This window comes from Artemia sp. Qi Xiang Cuo, chromosome 18 (assembly GCF_049724085.1).
Source record: "Artemia sp. Qi Xiang Cuo chromosome 18, ASM4972408v1, whole genome shotgun sequence".
NCBI classification, from domain to species: Eukaryota; Metazoa; Arthropoda; class Branchiopoda; order Anostraca; family Artemiidae; genus Artemia; species Artemia sp. Qi Xiang Cuo.
The window spans coordinates 34,441,564-34,460,866 of record NC_142811.1 but is presented as its reverse complement, the minus strand read 5'-3'; the positions used below and the strand labels follow the sequence as shown (position 1 = coordinate 34,460,866).

The 19,303-nt window shown below is 32.2% G+C and overlaps 1 protein-coding gene across 1 annotated transcript in view; it reads left to right on the top strand.

Annotated features, from left to right (window-relative positions):
- The window catches only part of LOC148941432 (uncharacterized), a 364,996-nt gene that overhangs the window by 91,852 nt on the left and 253,841 nt on the right, over positions 1-19,303 (top strand). Inside the window, exons 5-6 of the mRNA XM_089104420.1 lie at positions 12,971-13,207; positions 13,734-13,898. Coding sequence (XP_088960546.1) covers positions 12,971-13,207; positions 13,734-13,898 — 402 coding nt within the window. The remainder of the gene's footprint in view (positions 1-12,970; positions 13,208-13,733; positions 13,899-19,303) is intronic.

The window sequence follows — 19,303 nt, the reverse complement described above, 5'->3', positions numbered from 1 at the left end:
AAAATGAAATTTTTGTGTTAAATAAGTAGTTTTTTTATCTTTTAAAAGAGCTTTAAGGGGTTTGAGAGACTCAGTTGCCTAATTCCGTGTGATTTTTCTTTACTTGATGTTCATTAAAAACGAAATTTTTGTTTTAAATAAGTAGTTTTTTTATCTTTTAAAAGAGCTTTAATGGGTTTGAGAGACTAAGTTGCCTAATTCCGTGTGATTTTTCTTTACTTGATTGTCATTAAAAACGAAATTTTTGTGTTAAATAAGTAGTTTTTATATCTTTTAAAAGAGCTTTAAGGGGATTGAGAGACTCAGTTGCCTAATTCCGTGTGGTTTTACTTTACTTGATTGTAATTAAAAACGAATTTATTGTGTTAAATAAGTAGTTTTTGTATCTTTTAAAAGAGCTTTACAGTGGTTGAGAGACTCAGTTGCCTAATTCCGTGTGATTTTTCTTTACTTTATGGTCATTAAAAATTAAATTTTTTGTGTTAAATAAGTATTTTTTGTATCTTTTAAAAGATCTTTACAGGGTTTGAGAGACTCAGTTGCCTAATTCCGTGTGATTTTTCTTTACTTGATGGTCATTAAAAACTAAATTTTTGTGTTAAATAAGTAGTTTTTGTATCTTTTAAAAGAGCTTTACGGGGATTGAGAGACTCAGTTGCCGGATTCCCTGTGATTTTTCTTTACTTGGTGGTCATTTTTTGTATCTTTTAAAAGAGCTTTACTGGGTTTGAGAGACTCAGTTGCCTCATTCCGTGTGATTTTTCTTTACTTGATGGTCATTAAAAACGAATTTTTTGTGTTAAATTAGTAGTTTTTTTATCTTTTAAAAGAGCTTTAAGGGGTTTGAGAGACTCAGTTGCCGAATTCCGAGTAGTTTTTGTTTACTTGGTAGTCATTAAAAACGAAATTTTTGTGTTAAATAAGTAGTTTTTGTATATTTTAAAAGAGAGTTAAGGGGATTGAGAGACTCATTTGTCGATTTACGTGTGGTTTTTATTTTATTGGTTGTAATTAAAAACGAAATTTTTGTGTTAAATTAGTAGTTTTTGTATCTTTTTAAAAGAGCTTTACGGGGATTGAGAGACTCAGTTGCCTGATTCCTTGTGGTTTTTCTTTACTTGATGGTCATTAAAAAAGAAAATTTTGTGTTAAATCAGTAGTTTTTGTATCTTTTAAAAGAGCTTTAAGTGGATTGAGAGACTCAGTTGCCTAATTCCGTGTGTTTTTTCTTTACTTGATGGTCATTAAAAACGTAATTTTTGTTTTAAATAAGTAGTTTTTGTATCTATTAAAAGAGCTTTACAGGGATTGAGAGACTCAGGTGCCTTATTCCGTGTGGTTGTCCATTACTTGGTGGTCATTAAAAACGAAATTTTTGTGTTAAATAAGTAGTTTTTGTATCTTTTAAAAGAGCTTTACGGGGATTGAGAGACTCAGTTGCCGGATTCCGTGTGGTTTTTCTTTACTTGATGGTCATTAAAAATGAAATTTTTGTGTTAAATAAGCAGTTTTTGTATCTTTTAAAAGAGCTTTACGGGGATTGAGAGACTGAGTTTTACCTTGTCACAGTTACAGTTTTCATCATTGTGCACAGTTCATTTTGAATTTCTTTCTTTGAAATGCAAGAGTTGGAATATTTCAATAGTTTTTGATTGTGGTTTACCTTGTAACAGTTATATTTTCTTGATTTTTCATATTTAATTTTGAATTTATTTCTTTGAAATGCAAGAGTTGGAATATTTCAGTAGTGATTGGTTGTGGTTTACCTTGTCACAATTACATTTTCTTGATTTTTCAAAGTTCATTTTGAATTTCTTTCGTTGAAATCCAAGAGTTGGAATATTTCAGTAATGTTTGGTTGTGGTTTACGTTGTCACAGTTACATTTTATTGATTTTTCAAAGTTCATTTTGAATTTCTTTAGCTGAAATGCAAGAGTTGGAATAGTTAAGTAGTGTTTGATTGTGGTTTACCTTGTCACAGTTAAATTTTCTTGATTTTTAAAAGTTCATTTAGAATATCTTTCGTTTAAATGCAAGAGTTGGAATATTTCAGTAGTGTTTGGTTGTGGTTTATCTTGTCACAGTTACATTTTCTTGATTTTTCAGAGTTCATTTTGAATTTCTTTCGTTGAAATGCAAGAGTTGGAATATTTCAGAAGTGTTTGGTTGTGGTTTACCTTGTCACAGTTACATTTTCTTGATTTTTCAAAGTTCATTTTGAATTTCTTTCGCTGAAATGTAAGAGTTGGAATATTTCAGTAGTGATTGGTTGTTTTGTACCTTCAAACACAAAAAAGATCTTGATTATTCTATGTTCATTTTGAAAATATTTCGTTGATATGACAGATTTGGAATCGTTAAGTAGTGTTTGGTTGTGGTTTACCTTGTCACAGTTACATTTCCTTTATTTTTCAAAGTTCATTTTGAATTTCTTTCATTGAAATGCAAGAGTTGGAATATTTCAGTAGTGTTTGGTTGTGGTTTACCTTGTCACAGTTACATTTTCTTGATTTTTCAAAGTTCATTTTTAATTTCATTAGTTGAAATGCAAGATTTAGAATATTTAAGTAGTGTTTTGTTGTGGTTTACCTTGTCACAGTTTCATTTTCTTGATTTTTTCAAAGTTCATTTTGTATTTCTTTCGTTGAAATGCAAGAGTGGGAATATTTTAGTAGTGTTTGGTTGTGGTTTACCTTGTAACAGTTAAATTTTCTTGATTTTTAAAAGTTCATTTTGAATTTCTTTTGTTGAAATGCACTAGTTGTAATTTTTCATTAGTGTTGGTTTGTGGTTTACCTTTTAACATTTAAATTTTATTGATATTTAAAAGTCAATTTTTATTTTCTTTAGTTGAAATGCAAGAGTTTGAATATTTCAGTAATGTTTGGTTGTGATTTACCTTGCGCAATTACATATTCTTGATTTTTAAATTTTCATTTTTAATTTATATAGTTGAAATTCAATATTTTTAATATTTAAGTAATTTTTGTTTGTTGTTTAAATTGTCACAGTTAAATTTTCTTGATTTTTCAAAGTTCATTTTGAATTTGTTTCGTTGAAATGCAAAATTTGGAATATTTCAGTAGTGTTTTGTTGTGCTTTATATTGTCACAGTTACATTTTCTTGATGTTACATTTTCTTGATTTTTCAAAGTTCATTTTGAATTTCTTTCGTTGAAATGGAAGAGTTGGAATATTTCAGTAGTGTTTGGTTGTGGTTTACCTTGTAACAGTTACATTTTCTTGATTTTTTCAAATTTAATTTTGAATTTCTTTCGCTGAAATGCAAGAGTTGGAATATTTCAGTAGTGTTTGTTTGTGGATGACCATCACTATGTTACTTTGTCGATTTTTGTAAATTTACTGTGTGTTTTCCTTTAGTTGTTATTCTTGTGTTGTTATATGTATGTAGTGTTTGGTAATTTTTTTCCATTTCACTGTTACAGGTTCTTTATTTTTCAAAGTTCATTTTGAATTTCTTTCGCTGAAATGCAAGAGTTGGAATATTTCAGTAGTGTTTGGTTGTGGTTTACATTGTCACAGTTACATTTTCTTGATTTTTCAAAGTTCATTTTGAATTTCAGTAGTGTTTGGTTGTGGTTTACCATGTCACAGTTACATTTTCTTGATTTTTCAAAGTTCATTTTGAATTTCTTTCGCTGAAATGCAAGAGTTGGAATATTTCAGTAGTGTTTGGTTGTGGTTTACCTTGTCACAGTTACATTTTCTTGATTTTTCAAAGTTCATTTTGAATTTCTTTCGTTGAAATGCAAGAGTTGGAATATTTCAGTAGTGTTTGGTTGTGGTTTACCTTGTCACAGTTACATTTTCTTGATTTTTCAAAGTTCATTTTGAATTTCTTTCGTTGAAATGCAAGAGTTGGAATATTTCAGTAGTGTTTGGTTGTGGTTTACCTTGTCACAGTTACATTTTCTTGATTTTTCAAAGTTCATTTTGAATTTCTTTCATTGAAGATTTGGAATATTTCAGTAGTGTTTGGTTGTGATTTACCTTCTCACAGTTACATTTTCTTGATTTTTCAAAGTTCATTTTGAATTTATTTAGATGAAATTCTCTTTTTTTTATATATCAGTATTGCTTGGTTATGGTTTAACTTGTCACAGTTAAATTTTCTTGATGTTACATTTTCTTGATTTTTCAAAGTTAATTTTGAATTTCTTTCGTTTAAATGGACGATTTGGTATTTTTCAGTAGTTGTTTGGTGTTGTTTTACGTTTCTAATGTTAAATTTCTTTTTTTTTTCATAGTTCATTTTGAATTTATTTCGCTGAAATGCAAGAGTTGGAATATTTCATTAGTGTTTGGTTGTGATTTACCTTGTCACAGTTACATTTTCTTGATTTTTCAAAGTTCATTTTGAATTTCTTTCGCTGAAATGCAAGAGTTGGAATATTTCAGTAGTGTTTGGTTGTGGTTTACCTTGTCACAGTTACATTTTCTTGATTTTTCAAAGTTCATTTTGAATTTCTTTCGCTGAAATGCAAGAGTTGGAATATTTCAGTAGTGTTTGGTTGTGTTTTACCTTGTCACAGTTACATTTTCTTGATTTTTCAAAGTTCATTTTGAACTTCAGTAGTGTTTGGTTGTGGTTTACCATTTCACAGTTACAGTTTCTTGATTTTTCAAAGTTCATTTTGAATTTCTTTCGCTGAAATGCAAGAGTTGGAATATTTCAGTAGTGTTTGGTTGTGGTTTACCTTGTCACAGTTACATTTTCTTGATTTTTCAAAGTTCATTTTGAATTTCTTTCGTTGAAATGCAAGAGTTGGAATATTTCAGTAGTGTTTGGTTGTGGTTTACCTTGTCACAGTTACATTTTCTTGATTTTTCAAAGTTCATTTTGAATTTCTTTCGTTGAAATGCAAGAGTTGGAATATTTCAGTAGTGTTTGGTTGTGGTTTACCTTGTCACAGTTACATTTTCTTGATTTTTCAAAGTTCATTTTGAATTTCTTTCGTTGAAATGCAAGAGTTGGAATATTTCAGTAGTGTTTGGTTATGGTTTACCTTGTCACAGTTACATTTTCTTGATTTTTCAAAGTTCATTTTGAATTTCTTTCATTGAAATGCAAGAGTTGGAATATTTCAGTAGTGTTTGGTTGTGGTTTACCTTGTCAAAGTTACATCTTCTTGATTTTTCAAAGTTCATTTTGAATTTCTTTCATTGAAATGCAATAGTTGTAATATTTCAGTAGTGGTTTTTAGATGTGTAAATTGTAACATTTAAATTTTATTTATTTTTCAAATTTCATTTTTTATATAATTAGATTTAAAGATATTTTTTTTCTTTTTCAGTATTTTATTTTAGTGTATTAAATTTTAACATCTAACTTTTAATTATTTTTAAAATTTCATTTTGATTTTATTTCTTTGAATTGCATGAGTTGGACTATTTAAGTAGTGTTTGGTAGTGGTTTAAGTTGACACAGTTACATTTTCGTGATTTTTCAAAGTTAATTTTGAATTTCTTTCGTTGAAATGAAAGAGTTGGAATATTTCAGTAGTGTTTGCTTGTGGTTTACCCTGTCACAGTTACATTTTCTTGATTTTTCAAAGTTCATTTTGAATCATTCAAGAAACGTGATTAAACACGTTTTTAAACTACATGCTATTTGCATGTCTTTCCTTGGCACCTTTCCAAACGAGTGGGGATTCCCCGCTGGTTCCTACACATTGCAAAAAGTGAGCAGTACGAAAACTCCACATTTTCAACCAGACTGGTTTTTTAGACAACACACCCACAGAGATGACACACACACATAGAAACGAGACACGCACATAAACTACACAAAAAAAGAGTCTTAGTGAGAGATATATCCAACATTTTGTTTTTACCATGGTTCACTTTTAGTGGCGCGCCACTCTAAGTGAACCTAGGTCAACTCAACTTTTTGGATATCTCTCTCACTATGACTCTGTTTGTGTGTCGTGTCTGTGCGTGTCTCGTTTCTATGTGTGTGTGTCATCTCTGTGGGTGTGTTGTCTAAAAACCAGTCTGGTTGAAAATGTGGAGTTTTCGTACTGCTCACTTTTTGCAATGTGTAGGAACCAGCGGGGAATCCCCACTCGTTTGGAAAGGTGCCAAGGAAAGACATGCAAATAGCATGTAGTTTAAAAACGTGTTTAATCACGTTTCTTGAATGATTCAAAATGAACTTTGAAAAATCAAGAAAATGTAACTGTGACAGGGTAAACCACAAGCAAACACTACTGAAATATTCCAACTCTTGCATTTCAACGAAAGAAATTCAAAATGAACTTTGAAAAATCAAGAAAATGTAACTGTGAAAACTTAAACCACAACCAAACACTACTGAAATATTCCAACTCTTTCATTTAAACTAAAAAAATTCAAAATGAATTTTGAAAAATCAAGAAAATGTAACTGTGATAAGGTAAACCACAACCAAACACTACTGAAATATTCCAACTCTTGCATTTCAAAGAAAGAAATTCAAAATGAACTTTTAAAAATAATTAAAATTTATCTGTTAATTTTAACAAAACACAAAAAAACATAATACCTAGAAAACCTATATATTTAATTATAATTTTATAAAAAATGCAATATTAAAATTAAATAAAATGCATCTTTGACAATTTAAACCACAACCAAACACTACTTAAATATTACAACTCGTTCATTTAAATTAAATAAATACATTATGTAATTTGAAAAATCAAGAAAATGTAACTGTGACAAGGTAAACCACAACCAAACACTACTGAAATATTCCAAATCTTGCATTTCAACGAAAGAAATTCAAAATGAACTTTGAAAAATCAAGAGAATTTAACTGTGACAAGGTAAACCATAACCAAACACTACTGAAATATTCCAACTCTTGCATTTCAACGAAAGAAATTCAAAATGAACTTTGAAAAATCAAGAAAATGTAACTGTGACAAGGTAAACCACAACCAAACACTACTGAAATATTCCAACTCTTGCATTTCAACGAAAGAAATTCAAAATGAACTTTGAAAAATCAAGAAAATGTAACTGTGACAAGGTAAAACACAACCAAACACTACTGAAATATTCCAACTCTTGCATTTCAACGAAAGAAATTCAAAATGAACTTTGAAAAATCAAGAAAATTTAGCTGTGACACTGAAGTATTCCAACTCTCGCATTTCAGCGAAAGAAATTCAAAATGAACTTTGAAAAATCAAGAAAATGTAACTGTGACAAGGTAAACCACAACCAAACACAACTGAAATATTCCAACTCTTACATTTCAGCGAAAGAAATTCAAAATGAACTTTGAAAAATCAAGAAACTGTAACTTTGACATGGTAAACCACAACCAAACACTACTGAAATTCAAAATGAACTTTGAAAAATCAAGAAAATGTAACTGTGACAAGGTAAACCACAACCAAACACTACTGAAATATTCCAACTCTTGCATTTCAGCGAAAGAAATTCAAAATGAACTTTGAAAAATCAAGAAAATGTAACTGTGACAAGGTAAACCACAACCAAACACTACTGAAATATTCCAACTCTTGCATTTCAACGAAAGAAATTCAAAATGAACTTTGAAAAATCAAGAAAATGTAACTGTGACAAGGTAAACCACAACCAAACACTACTGAACTATTCCAACTCTTGCATTTCAGCGAAAGAAATTCAAAAAGATCTTTGAAAAAATCAAGAAAATGTAAATGTGACAAGTTAAACCACAACCAAACACTACTGAAATATTCCAACTCTTACATTTCAACGAAAGAAATTCAAAATGAACTTTGAAAAATCAAGAAAATTTAACATCAAGAAAATGTAACTGTGACAAGGTAAACAACAAACAAACACTACTGAAATATTCAAACTCTTGCATTTAAACGAAAGAAATTCAAAATGAACTTTGAAAAATCAAGAAAATGTAACTGTGACAAGGTAAACCACAACCAAACACTACTGAAATATTCCAACTCTTGCATTTCAACGAAAGAAATTCAAAATGAACTTTGAAAAATCAAGAACATGTAATTGCGCAAGGTAAATCAAAACCAAACAATACTGAAATAGTCAAACTCTTGAATTTAAACTAAATAAATTAAAAATGAACTTTGAAAAATCAAGAAAATGTAACTGTGACAAGGTAAAACACAACCAAACACTACTGAAATATTCCAACTCTTGCCTTTCAACAAAAGAAATTCAAAATGAACTTTGAAAAATCAAGAAAATATAACTGTGACATGGTAAACCACAACCAAACACTACTGAAATATTCCAACTCTTGAATTTCAATGAAAGAAATTCAAAATGAACTTTGAAAAAATCAAGAAAATGTAACTGTGACAAGGTAAACCACATCCAAACACTACTGAAACATTCCAACTCTTGCATTTCAACGAAATAAATTCAAAATTAAATTTGAAAAATCAAGAAAATATAACTGTGACAAGGTAAACCACAACCAAACACTACTGAAATATTCCAACTCTTGCATTTCAATGAAAGAAATTCAAAATGAACTTTGAAAAATCAAGAAAATGTAACTGTGACAAGGTAAACCACAACCAAACACTACTGAAATATTCCATCTCTTGCATTTCAACGAAAGAAATTCAAAATGAACTTTGAAAAATCAAGAAAATGCAACTGTGACAAGGTATACCACAACCAAACACTACTGAAATATTCCAACTCTTGCATTTCAGCGAAAGAAATTCAAAATGAACTTTGAAAAATCAAGAAAATGTAACTGTGACAAGGTAAACCACAACCAAACACTACTGAAATATTCCAACTCTTGCATTTCAACGAAAGAAATTCAAAATGAACTTTGAAAAATCAAGAAAATGTAACTGTGACAAGGTAAACCACAACCAACCACTACTGAAATATTCCAACTCTTGCATTTCAACGAAAGAAATTCAAAATGAATTTTGAAAAATCAAGAAAATGTAACTGTGACAAGGTAAACCACAATCAAACACTACTGAACTATTCCAACTCTTGCATTTCAGCGAAAGAAATTCAAAATGAACTTTGAAAAATCAAGAAAATGTAACTGTGACAAGGTAAACCACAACCTAACATTACTGAAATATTCCAACTCTTGCATTTCAACGAAAGAAATTCAAAATGAACTTTGAAAAATCAAGAAAATGTAATTGTAACAAGGTAAACCACAACCAAACACTACTGAAATCTTCCAACTCTTGCATTTCAGCGAAAGAAATTCAAAATGAACTTTGAAAAATCAAGAAAATGTAACTGTGACAAGGTAAACCACAACCAAAAACTACTGAAATATTCCAACTCTTGCATTTCAACAAAAGAAATTCAAAATGAACTTTGCAAAATCATGAAAAATGTAACTGTGACAAGGTAAAACTGAGTCTCTCAATCCCCGTAAAGCTCTTTTAAAAGATACAAAAACTGCTTATTTAACACAAAAATTTCATTTTTAATGACCATCAAGTAAAGAAAAACCACACGGAATCCGGCAACTGAGTCTCTCAATCCCCGTAAAGCTCTTTTAAAAGATACAAAAACTACTTATTAAACACAAAAATTTCGTTTTTAATGACCACCAAGTAAAGAAAAACCACAAGGAATGATGCAACTGAGTCTCTCAAACCCTGTAAAGCTCTTTTAAAAGATACAAAAACTACTTATTTAACACAAAAATTTCGTTTTTAATGACCACCAAGTAAATGAAAATCAAACGGAATTAGGCAACTGAGTCTCTCAAACCACTTAAAGCTCTTTTAAAATATACAAAAACTACTTAGTTAACACAAAAATTTCGTTTTTAATGACCACCAAGTAAAGAACAACCACATGGAATCCGGCAACTGAGTCTCTCAATCCCCCTAAAGCTCTTTTAAAAGATACAAAAACTACTTATTTAACCCAAAAATTTCGTTTTTAATTACCAACAAGTAAAGACAAACCACACGGAATCAGGCAACTGAGTCTCTCAACCCCCTTAAAGCTCTTTTAAAAGATACAAAAACTACTTATTTAACAAAAAAATTTCGTTTTTAATGACCAACAAGTAAATAAAAATCACACGGAATTAGGCAACTGAGTCTCTCAAACCCCTTAAAGCTCTTTTAAAAGATAAAAAAACTACTAATTTAAGACAAAAAATTCTTTTTTAATGACCATCAAGTAAAGAAAAATCACACGGAATTAGGCAACTGAGTCTCTCAAACCCTGTAAAGCTCTTTTAAAAGATACAACAAATGAACACAAATTAAAGAAAAATCACATGGAATCAGGCAACTGAGTCTCTCAATCCCCGGAAAGCTCTTTTAAAAGATACAAAAACTACTTATTTAACACAAAAATTTCGTTTTTAATGACCATCAAGTAAAGAAAAATCACACGGAATTAGGCAGCTGAGTCTCTCAAACCCCGTAAAGCTCTTTTAAAAGATACAAAAACTACTTATTTAACACAAAAATTTCGTTTTTAATGACCATCAAGTAAAGAAAAAACAGACGGAATTAGGCAACTGAGTCTCTCAAACCCTGTAAAGCTCTTTTAAAAGATACAAAAACTACTTATTTAACACAAAAAATTCGTTTTTAATGACCATCAAGTAAATTAAAACCACACGTAATTAGGCAACTGAGTCTCTCAAACCCCTTAAAGCTCTTTTAAAAGATATAAAAACTACTTATTTAACACAAAAATTTCGTTTTTAATGACCGACAAGTAAATAAAAATCACACGGAATTAGGCAACTGAGTCTCTCAAACAAAGTAAATCTATTTTAAAATAAACAAACACTAATTAATTAACTCAAAAAATTAGTTTTTAATTACCTTCAAGTAAAGGAAAACCACACGGAATTAGGCAACTGAGTCTCTCAAACCCCTTAAAGCTCTTTTAAAAGATATAAAAACTACTTATTTAACACAAAAATTTCATTTTTAATGACCATCAAGTAAAGAAAAATCACACGGAATTAGGCAACTGAGTCTCTCAAACCCCTTAAAGCTCTTTTAAAAGATATAAAAACTACTTATTTTAACACAAAATACAAGCAAGCAAATAACATGGGAATTCCTATACACGCAAGCAAATAATTGAGTTATTTTTACGTCATAATGTTTCAACTTAAAATCATTCTAATTATAGCATCCCATTTCTCATACTTTAATTACCTGTTACGCTTTCTTAACCATCGGAAGTTGGAATCCGGCAACTGAGTCTCTCAATCCCCGTAAAGCTCTTTTAAAAGATACAAAAACTACTTATTTAACACCAAAATTTCGTTTTTAATGACCATCAAGTAAAGAAAAATCACACGGAATTAGGCAACTGAGTCTCTCAAACCCCGTAAAGCTCTTTTAAAAGATACAAAACTACTTATTTAACACAAAAATTTCGTTTTTAATGACCATCAAGTAAAGAAAAATCATACGGAATTAGGCAACTGAGTCTCTCAATCCCTGTAAAGCTCATTTAAAAGATACAAAAACTACTTATTTAACACAAAAAATTCGTTTTTAATGACCATCAAGTAAAGGAAAACCACACGGAATTAGGCAACTGAGTCTCTCAAACCCCTTAAAGCTCTTTTAAAAGATACAAAAACTACTTATTTAACACAAAAATTTATTTTTTAATGACCATCAAGTAAAGTAAAATCACACTGAATTAGGCAACTGAGTCTCTCAAACCCCTTAAAGATCTTTTAAAAGATACAAAAACTACTTATTTAACACATAAATTTCTTTTTTAATAACCATCAAGTAAAGAAAAATCACACGGAATTAGGCAACTGAGTCTCTCAAACCCCTTAAAGCTCTTTTAAAAGATAAAAAAACTACTTATTTAACACAAAAAGTTCATTTTTAATGACCATCAAGTAAAGAAAAATCACACGGAATTAGGCAACTGAGTCTCTCAAACCACTTAAAGCTCTTTTAAAAGATATAAAAACTACTTATTTTAACACAAAATACAAGCAAGCAAATAACATGTGAATTCCTATACACTCAAGCAAATAATTGAGTTATTTTTACGTCACAATGTTTCAACTTAAAATCATTCTAATTATAGCATCCCATTTCTCATACTTTAATTACCTGTTACTCTTTCTTAACCATCGTAAGATTAACATCACTTGGTATTAGGCAACTGTGTCTCTCAAACCCTTAAAGCAATTTTTAAAGATATAAAACTACTTATTTTAAAACAATATACAAGCAAGCAAATAACATGTGAATTTATATACACGCAAGCAAATAACTGAGTTATTTTTACGTCACAATGTTTCAACTTAAAATCATTCTAATTATAGCATCCCATTTCTCATACTTTAATTACCTGTTACGCTTTCTTAACCATCGGAAGTTTAACCAACGTAAATTAAGTTATAGACAATACTGGTTTAATCTCTTGGCAAAGAGTGTAATGACCTGTTTACCTAACAGAAAAACCTGTTTGGTACGGGGGCGTTTTAGAATAACATGGTATTTGCTATAGCTTCCATAGAAGTAGTACCTTGGTATATACTGGCATCCATGGGGAACATTTAAGAATTGTATTACAAAGATTAGGGGTCTAGGAGGAGGCTACCGCCCCCCTCAATAACGGAACACTCTCTGTTCGTTTTAATGCCGTTCATCACTTTCATTTGAAAAAAAAAATTCTCTTTTATTACTACTAAAATTCGTGGTCGTACATAGGATTTTGGCTACGTTGAAGATTGGATCAACGCTGTAAAATTTATTTTAAATTTCAGTTTTATGAAACTGAAGAGAATGTATTCTTATTTAATTTTATATCTTTTTTTGGGGGGGGGGGGAGGGGAGCTGAAGCACTGTGACTCTCATCCGTGGGTATAGACCCAACCACCCTCCCACTTCGTTTATTCATAAATTACACTGGCCTGAGAAACGAACAATGGGCTTAAGAAATAGAATGTTTTATCTTTTTTTTGCAAAAATTAGTGTTGTTTTTCTTTTACAGGGCTTCCCTGGACCAAGTGGAGATGCTGGAGAGTTTGGTGAGCCTGGAGACATGCAAATAGGACCTGCAGGACCTAAGGGAGAAACGGGTGACGCTGGACCGAGGGGAAGAGCATTGAGTAGACCGGAGCCCGTTATAATTGGAACAGAAGTCAGTGGTTCACCCGGTGAAAAGGGTCCAGCGGGAGACAAAGGAAATAAAGGCCAGAGAGGACTTCATGGATTGAATGGAGTTGTTGTGAGTAAAAACTATATATATTTGATACTATAAATTTTGGCCTGATCTATTAATCAGAATTTTATTGTGTCAATAAACTGCTTGAAATCAGAGATTAGTTTCACGTGTTTTTGTTGGTTCCTATCCGCAAAGCAGCAGCAAACCTATTTGAAGCTTGATCACCTCATTTCCACTTTCCGGAGGTTGGCAGCTTATCCTGCAGTGTTGATTAAGACGATATATTTGCAATTTGAATTGAAAAGTTTTGTTTTAGATCGTTTAAATTGAAGTAATAGTGTATCCACGTCATTCGACTCCTTTCCAGGAAAAAGGTTCTATAACCTGCCCCACTACTTAGTTAGAGTTGCCCCAGTCGTCTAGCCTGGCCATAGTCAGTTCTAGTTTTGCCTTCATCGTTCTATATTTACGAGGTGTATATTGTTTTTTTTTTTTTTTTTTTTTTTTTTTTTTTTTTTTTTTTTTTTTTTTTGAACAATGTTTGTCTCTTCCAATAACAAAACCAATAGAATTTTTAACGATTTTTTAGGGCCAAGATGGTTACAGGGGTAATCGAGGAAATAAAGGTGAACAGGGTGCCGATGGTCCACGTGGTAAGCAAGGCCGAACAGGACCTGTTGGCCCACCTGGTCAAGTGAAGGGACAGAAAGGTGCACCTGGCTACGGTGGCCTTCCTGGCATAGATGGCGTGAAGGTAAGCTACTCAGTATTGTAAAATTTTTAGACGTAGAAACCACATAAAGAAAAGACATTTTAACTTTTAGACTTATTTTAACTTAGACTTATTTTGCCATAATCTAATGTTAGACTAAGAATCTTAACTTGTTTTGTTTGTAGTATTATAAAGGTCTTTGTCTCTCTTAAGACGCTGATCATTACTTAAAAGATTTTAAAACCTTGAAAAACAAGAACACAAATTATTCTTAAAATAAAGTCTACATTAGATTGAAATTCAGCAAAGAAAGTTACCTTACAAGCAAGAACAAGATCACCTAATATTTTTTCAATATAATTGGAATATTGATTTCTCTATTTTTCCACCATGTGTCTCTCAGAAACATCGTTTACAGTGAGGATAGCTTATTGCATAAATGCTTGTTTTACTCGTCATTTCTTAGAAAAAGGTTAGATGCAAAGCAAAATATTCAAGTAAAATTTAATAGAACCAAAGTGTATTATATCTTCTTTTTAGGACAGATTCTCTTTACACAGCTATATAAGCTTTGTTAAGTGTCAAGTTTTGCTTTCATCACTTTACCTATTTTTATACAAAAATTAAGTAGCTTTAATATAGTCTGCTTCTTCCTCAAAGTCGCCGTTGATTCAAAAGTACAAATTTAAGTTTGTGGAAAAGACTTATAGATTATTTTCTATATAAAAAGCACTCCGTCCTGTCAGTTATCATCCTGTCAGCTTCTGGATTTTAGTTATCATCCTTACTTACTTACTTCGGTCCTGGCCATCCTTGTGAAACGATTTGGGCCCACAACTACTCCCAACTCATGTGTAAGGGCTCCGTAGCTCCGTATATTGCTCTATTTGGTTCAGTGCGTGGTAAGTGAGCCATATTTTTGTGGCCTGAAATTATTTTTTTTCTTTTGGCCTGCGACGAAGGCCAGGGAGAGATCCTTCAATGGCAATTTTCAGGAGACAGGTCGATTCCATTCGCTTGAAGTGGTCGAACTAGCACAGCTCTTGCTTCTTGATCCTGCTGAGAATGGTTTTTGGTTTTTATTGGACTGAAGTTTTCGGTATGCTTTCATTTTCATGATACGGTCAGTCTATCTGATTCTCACAATGTGACAGAGCCATGTCATCTTGAATACTAAACGTTTTCTTTCGTCATTGGTTTTGAGTTTCCATCTTTTGCATCCATATATGATTATATGAATGATTAGGCTATGGAATAGGTACACTTTGAGTTTGTTAAATAGATTATTTTTTTCCTGAGGTTGGATATTCTTTGGAAGCTGAATCTAGCAATTGCAAGCTTCATTTTGAATCAGGGCTACGACAGTAATCAGAGGAGAGTAAGCTACCTAGGTGCAAGAAGCTATCCACCGTTTTTAGTTACCTTCTGCCCATGGGGATAATGGGGGTGGGGAGGTGAGTATCTAGTTCTTGTATTGTAGTCACAATAACTTCGGTCTTAGTGGCATTGATCTCCATCCCAAACGGCTTGATGGCGTTGTAGAGTTTATCATCTTGGGCCTGTAATTCCTGCGAAGAATTGACTTGTTCATTCATTTCTTTAGCATAGGTGGGATTGTCCATCAGCTGCTTTTGTATTTTAGCTCCATATGCCGATGGCATCAGTGACAGAACGACATTTTGAAAAAGGTTGAACAGGCATGGGGATAAGATGCAACCCTGGAGTACTCCCAACAAAGTTGTGAATTCTTCTGACAGCCTATTAGAGGCTAATGCTTGAATTCGGAATTGGTCAGTCAGACCATTAAAAATTTTTACTATTTTATTGGTGATTCCATAGTGTATGAGGATATGCCAGAGTCTTTTGTGCTATATCAGATCAAATGTCTTTGCGATATGGGTGAATAGCTGGTAGAGTTCTTGGTTGAAATTGATGTATTGTTTCACAAGTTTTCAAATGAAAAATGTCTGATCGAATCAGGATCTGTCAGGGCGAGAGCCAGCCTGATATTCTCCAATGATGAAAGCAGTAATTGCTTGTATTCTTTCGAGTAAAATTTTCGTCTTAACATGTGACTGGTGGCTTGTGGGCTAGTTGGACGGTAGTTTTCGAATTATTTTATTGTTCCCCAGTTGTGGATAGGGACAGTACAGAGTGGCCTTTGCAACCAGGGTTCAAAGTACGTGTCTGGTTTTCCACACGGCAGACACATTAAAATCTGTCACGTTGTCCAATCCAACGTTAAAAAGTTCAGCAGAAACTCCATCTGGGCCTGGGGATTTTTCCCTGTAGAGCAACTTTTTCTTGATTGCGTATGGGAAATCGTTTCAGTTTTTCAGGATCAGTGATCACTGGGAGGCTAGATTTGTTTTGAAAGTACTCTTTCTATCTTTCGAGTATCCTTGTAAAATCACTGTTCTCTTTTCTGTGTGTCCAGTATCATTTAAACTTGCAGATCCTGGATGTGTTTCAACTCACGAACCGTTCCAAAAACTGCTCCACTGTTCCTATTCTTGAACAATAATTCGTAACCTTCGTGTTTCTTCCGCACGGAGTTAAGTGTGCATTTCTGATCTCCCCCTCTACTCTTCTCTTGATGAGCTTGTAGGTATCTCGGCTGTCGTGGTTGGGCCTGTTGCAGAAAAGCCGCTGATCCTTGCATCTTGCATCCTGTTGATCTTGTCTATGACCCATGGCTTTTCATTGGGGGTTTTCTGACCAAGGACGCCATTCGCTGTCTTGATGAAGACTTATTTTGCCTGTTCAGATAAAGAGTCTGTTTTTTGGTATTTATTTAGCCTTGGCCCCCTCATAGGAAGACATGTTAAGAAAACAATTCTTACTTTAACATATGTATAATGATCCTAGTTCTTATATTATCCAAGGGGAGAACCTTTATCATCAAGTCTTTCCTCTAAAATTCCTAAAAAGTGAAAAAGTTTCATCATATCACCACGCTTTTAATTCAATGCTTAAGTCTTTTGAAATTGCTTATGCAAACTGCTACCAAATAAGTTGTTTTATAGATAGCGTTTAGCACGTGTTTAACACGTGTGTCAAAAAACGTGTTTAAAGAAAAAGTAGTGGTATATTGAGATTAATTTTTATATTATTTCATTTCTTTTCATAACCTAACCTAACCTAACCACTGCTATTAATATTTTGTTTTTACGCTACTGCTATTCATCCTTTGTCACTGCTATTCGCTCTTTGCCACTGCTACTAATAATTTGTATATATGCTACTGCTATTTGCCCTTTTCCATTGCTATTTTCCCTTGCCACTGCTAGTTAAAAAAAAATAAAATAAAAAGACCGGCATGAACGCTATCTAAAAAAGAACTTATTAGATAGCAATTTAAAGCGGCAATTTAAAAAGACTTAAGCATTGAATTGAAAACGTGGTGATATTTGGAAAAATTTTTCTCTTTTGAAGATTTTTAGAGGAAAGACTTGATGATAAAGGTTCTCCCCTTGGATAATATAAGAACTAGGATCATTATACATATTTTAAAGTAAGAATTGTTTTCTTAATATGTCTCCTTATGAGGGGGCCAAGGCTAAATAAATACCTTTCTGCATTTTTCACGGTACCGAAGTAGGTTCACTACTGCGTCAGTAGTTGATGACGTTGTTTGAATATTTTGTTGGTTACGGATAGCTCTTTTTCTCGACAAAATTGAGCAGTTGCTCCCCTCCCCCCCCCCTGCATTAGGTTCCCATGACTAAAGATGCCGTCAGATTGGACTGATCATTATTATCATGACTGCCTAGAGCGTTGAATTTTCCAATAACAATCAGTACATCTTTCTTTGGAATTTAGGCGATAACGCTCAAGAGGGAAAACTTGAATTTATCTCATTCTTACTCGCTTTTGGTGGAGTCATGAGCTTAAATCTTAATGACTGAGAGAGTATTGGCCATTCCCTTTAACCTCAAGACAACTAACCGTTCTCAGACTGGGATGGAAGAGATTGGGGATTTCTAAGCAGTGGGCGATACGAAACATACAAAGTTTTGTCGATGAACTCAGTCTTTCCAGCCGGAGAGCAAGTGTGAGGTCATAGAGATATTTTCTTTACTCGTTCAGTGTCGGTGAGACTCCCAGAGACCAAATACATTCTGTTCATATCTCTGTAGCTCTTTAAGAATGAGGTCAGGTTTTCCCGGCTACTTAGCTTGCCAAAGAGTTGAGTTTAAGGCATTTAGTCCTGGCACTTTGTGATGTTATATATTCGACTTGGATTTTTTTTATTATTTTTTTTAAGACCTTTTCTTGTATGGGCGTTATATTAATCATGTCTTTTTTTTGCATTTACACATACTAATCACGATCTGTAAAGATATTAGGTAAACATGAACGGCCAATGCTGGTTTTTTCACTGTCTATCACTGCCACGCGATTTTATCTTATCTGACATCAAAAGGTTTTTGGCCATAGATAAAACCTACGGTTTTAACACTTAGGATTGCCACTAAAATCGTTTGGTGTCAGATAGACGAAATCTAATTTCGTATGGTTCTTGCCCCTTTGGTGCTAAAAAAATATTTAGCATATGTATATCACGATCTGTCCCGTCCTCGCTTACCGATATTTCTTCGATATTCTGTTTCGCTTTGGCTGTGTTTCCCTTGTATTAGGTAACAGCGTAAGGATACGCTTTAATTCAAGTACATGTTTTTTGTCATGTCCTTATAAAGGACACGGTACTTTCGTTTTCTGATTTATTTTCTTTTGCGGTAAAATTTTCGAACTACTCTCTTTTTATACTTTATTTTCATATCGGATCGCAACAATCATCTTCCAATAGACGAATTTCATAAAAGTAATTTTAGATATCTTATATAAATATTAGACAACAATAAATGTTTGCAAATAATTAAAACTGTATGCAAATAATTGAAAATAACTCAAAATGTTTCTAAAAACAAGCTATTGTGCTAAATAGCCGAATTAAATTAATTTTAATTCACTGGTCACCCTCGTAGATTTAAATTTACTACATAGAATTATTATTATTAGGATTTTTGTTTACCAACATTTAACCAGACCCATCTAGCTTATCGCGGTTCACTGTGTTAATGACCCCTTATGTCAGATAAGGAGCTAGTTGAGGTATTATATGCCTTTATTTTACATCTATCGCAGTCTATTTGACAAATACTATACGAGTCTCCCGACAACATCTAGATCATTTATGCGTCGTATTTTTTCTCTGTTTGTTGTTTATTTATTTTTGTTGTGTTTTTCTCCTTTTTTTTTGTTTTACGTGGTCTTATGATCGGAACAGAATATTGAATTGAGTTGAATTATTTCTGATTACCGAGTGTCTTAAAATATGCTTAAGTACCCATAGCTCAAAGACTGTCTTATGTACTTTCATGTACCGAACTAATTATGTAGTCTCTTTAGGCTTTATGTACTAAACACTTTCTGCATCTTACGGA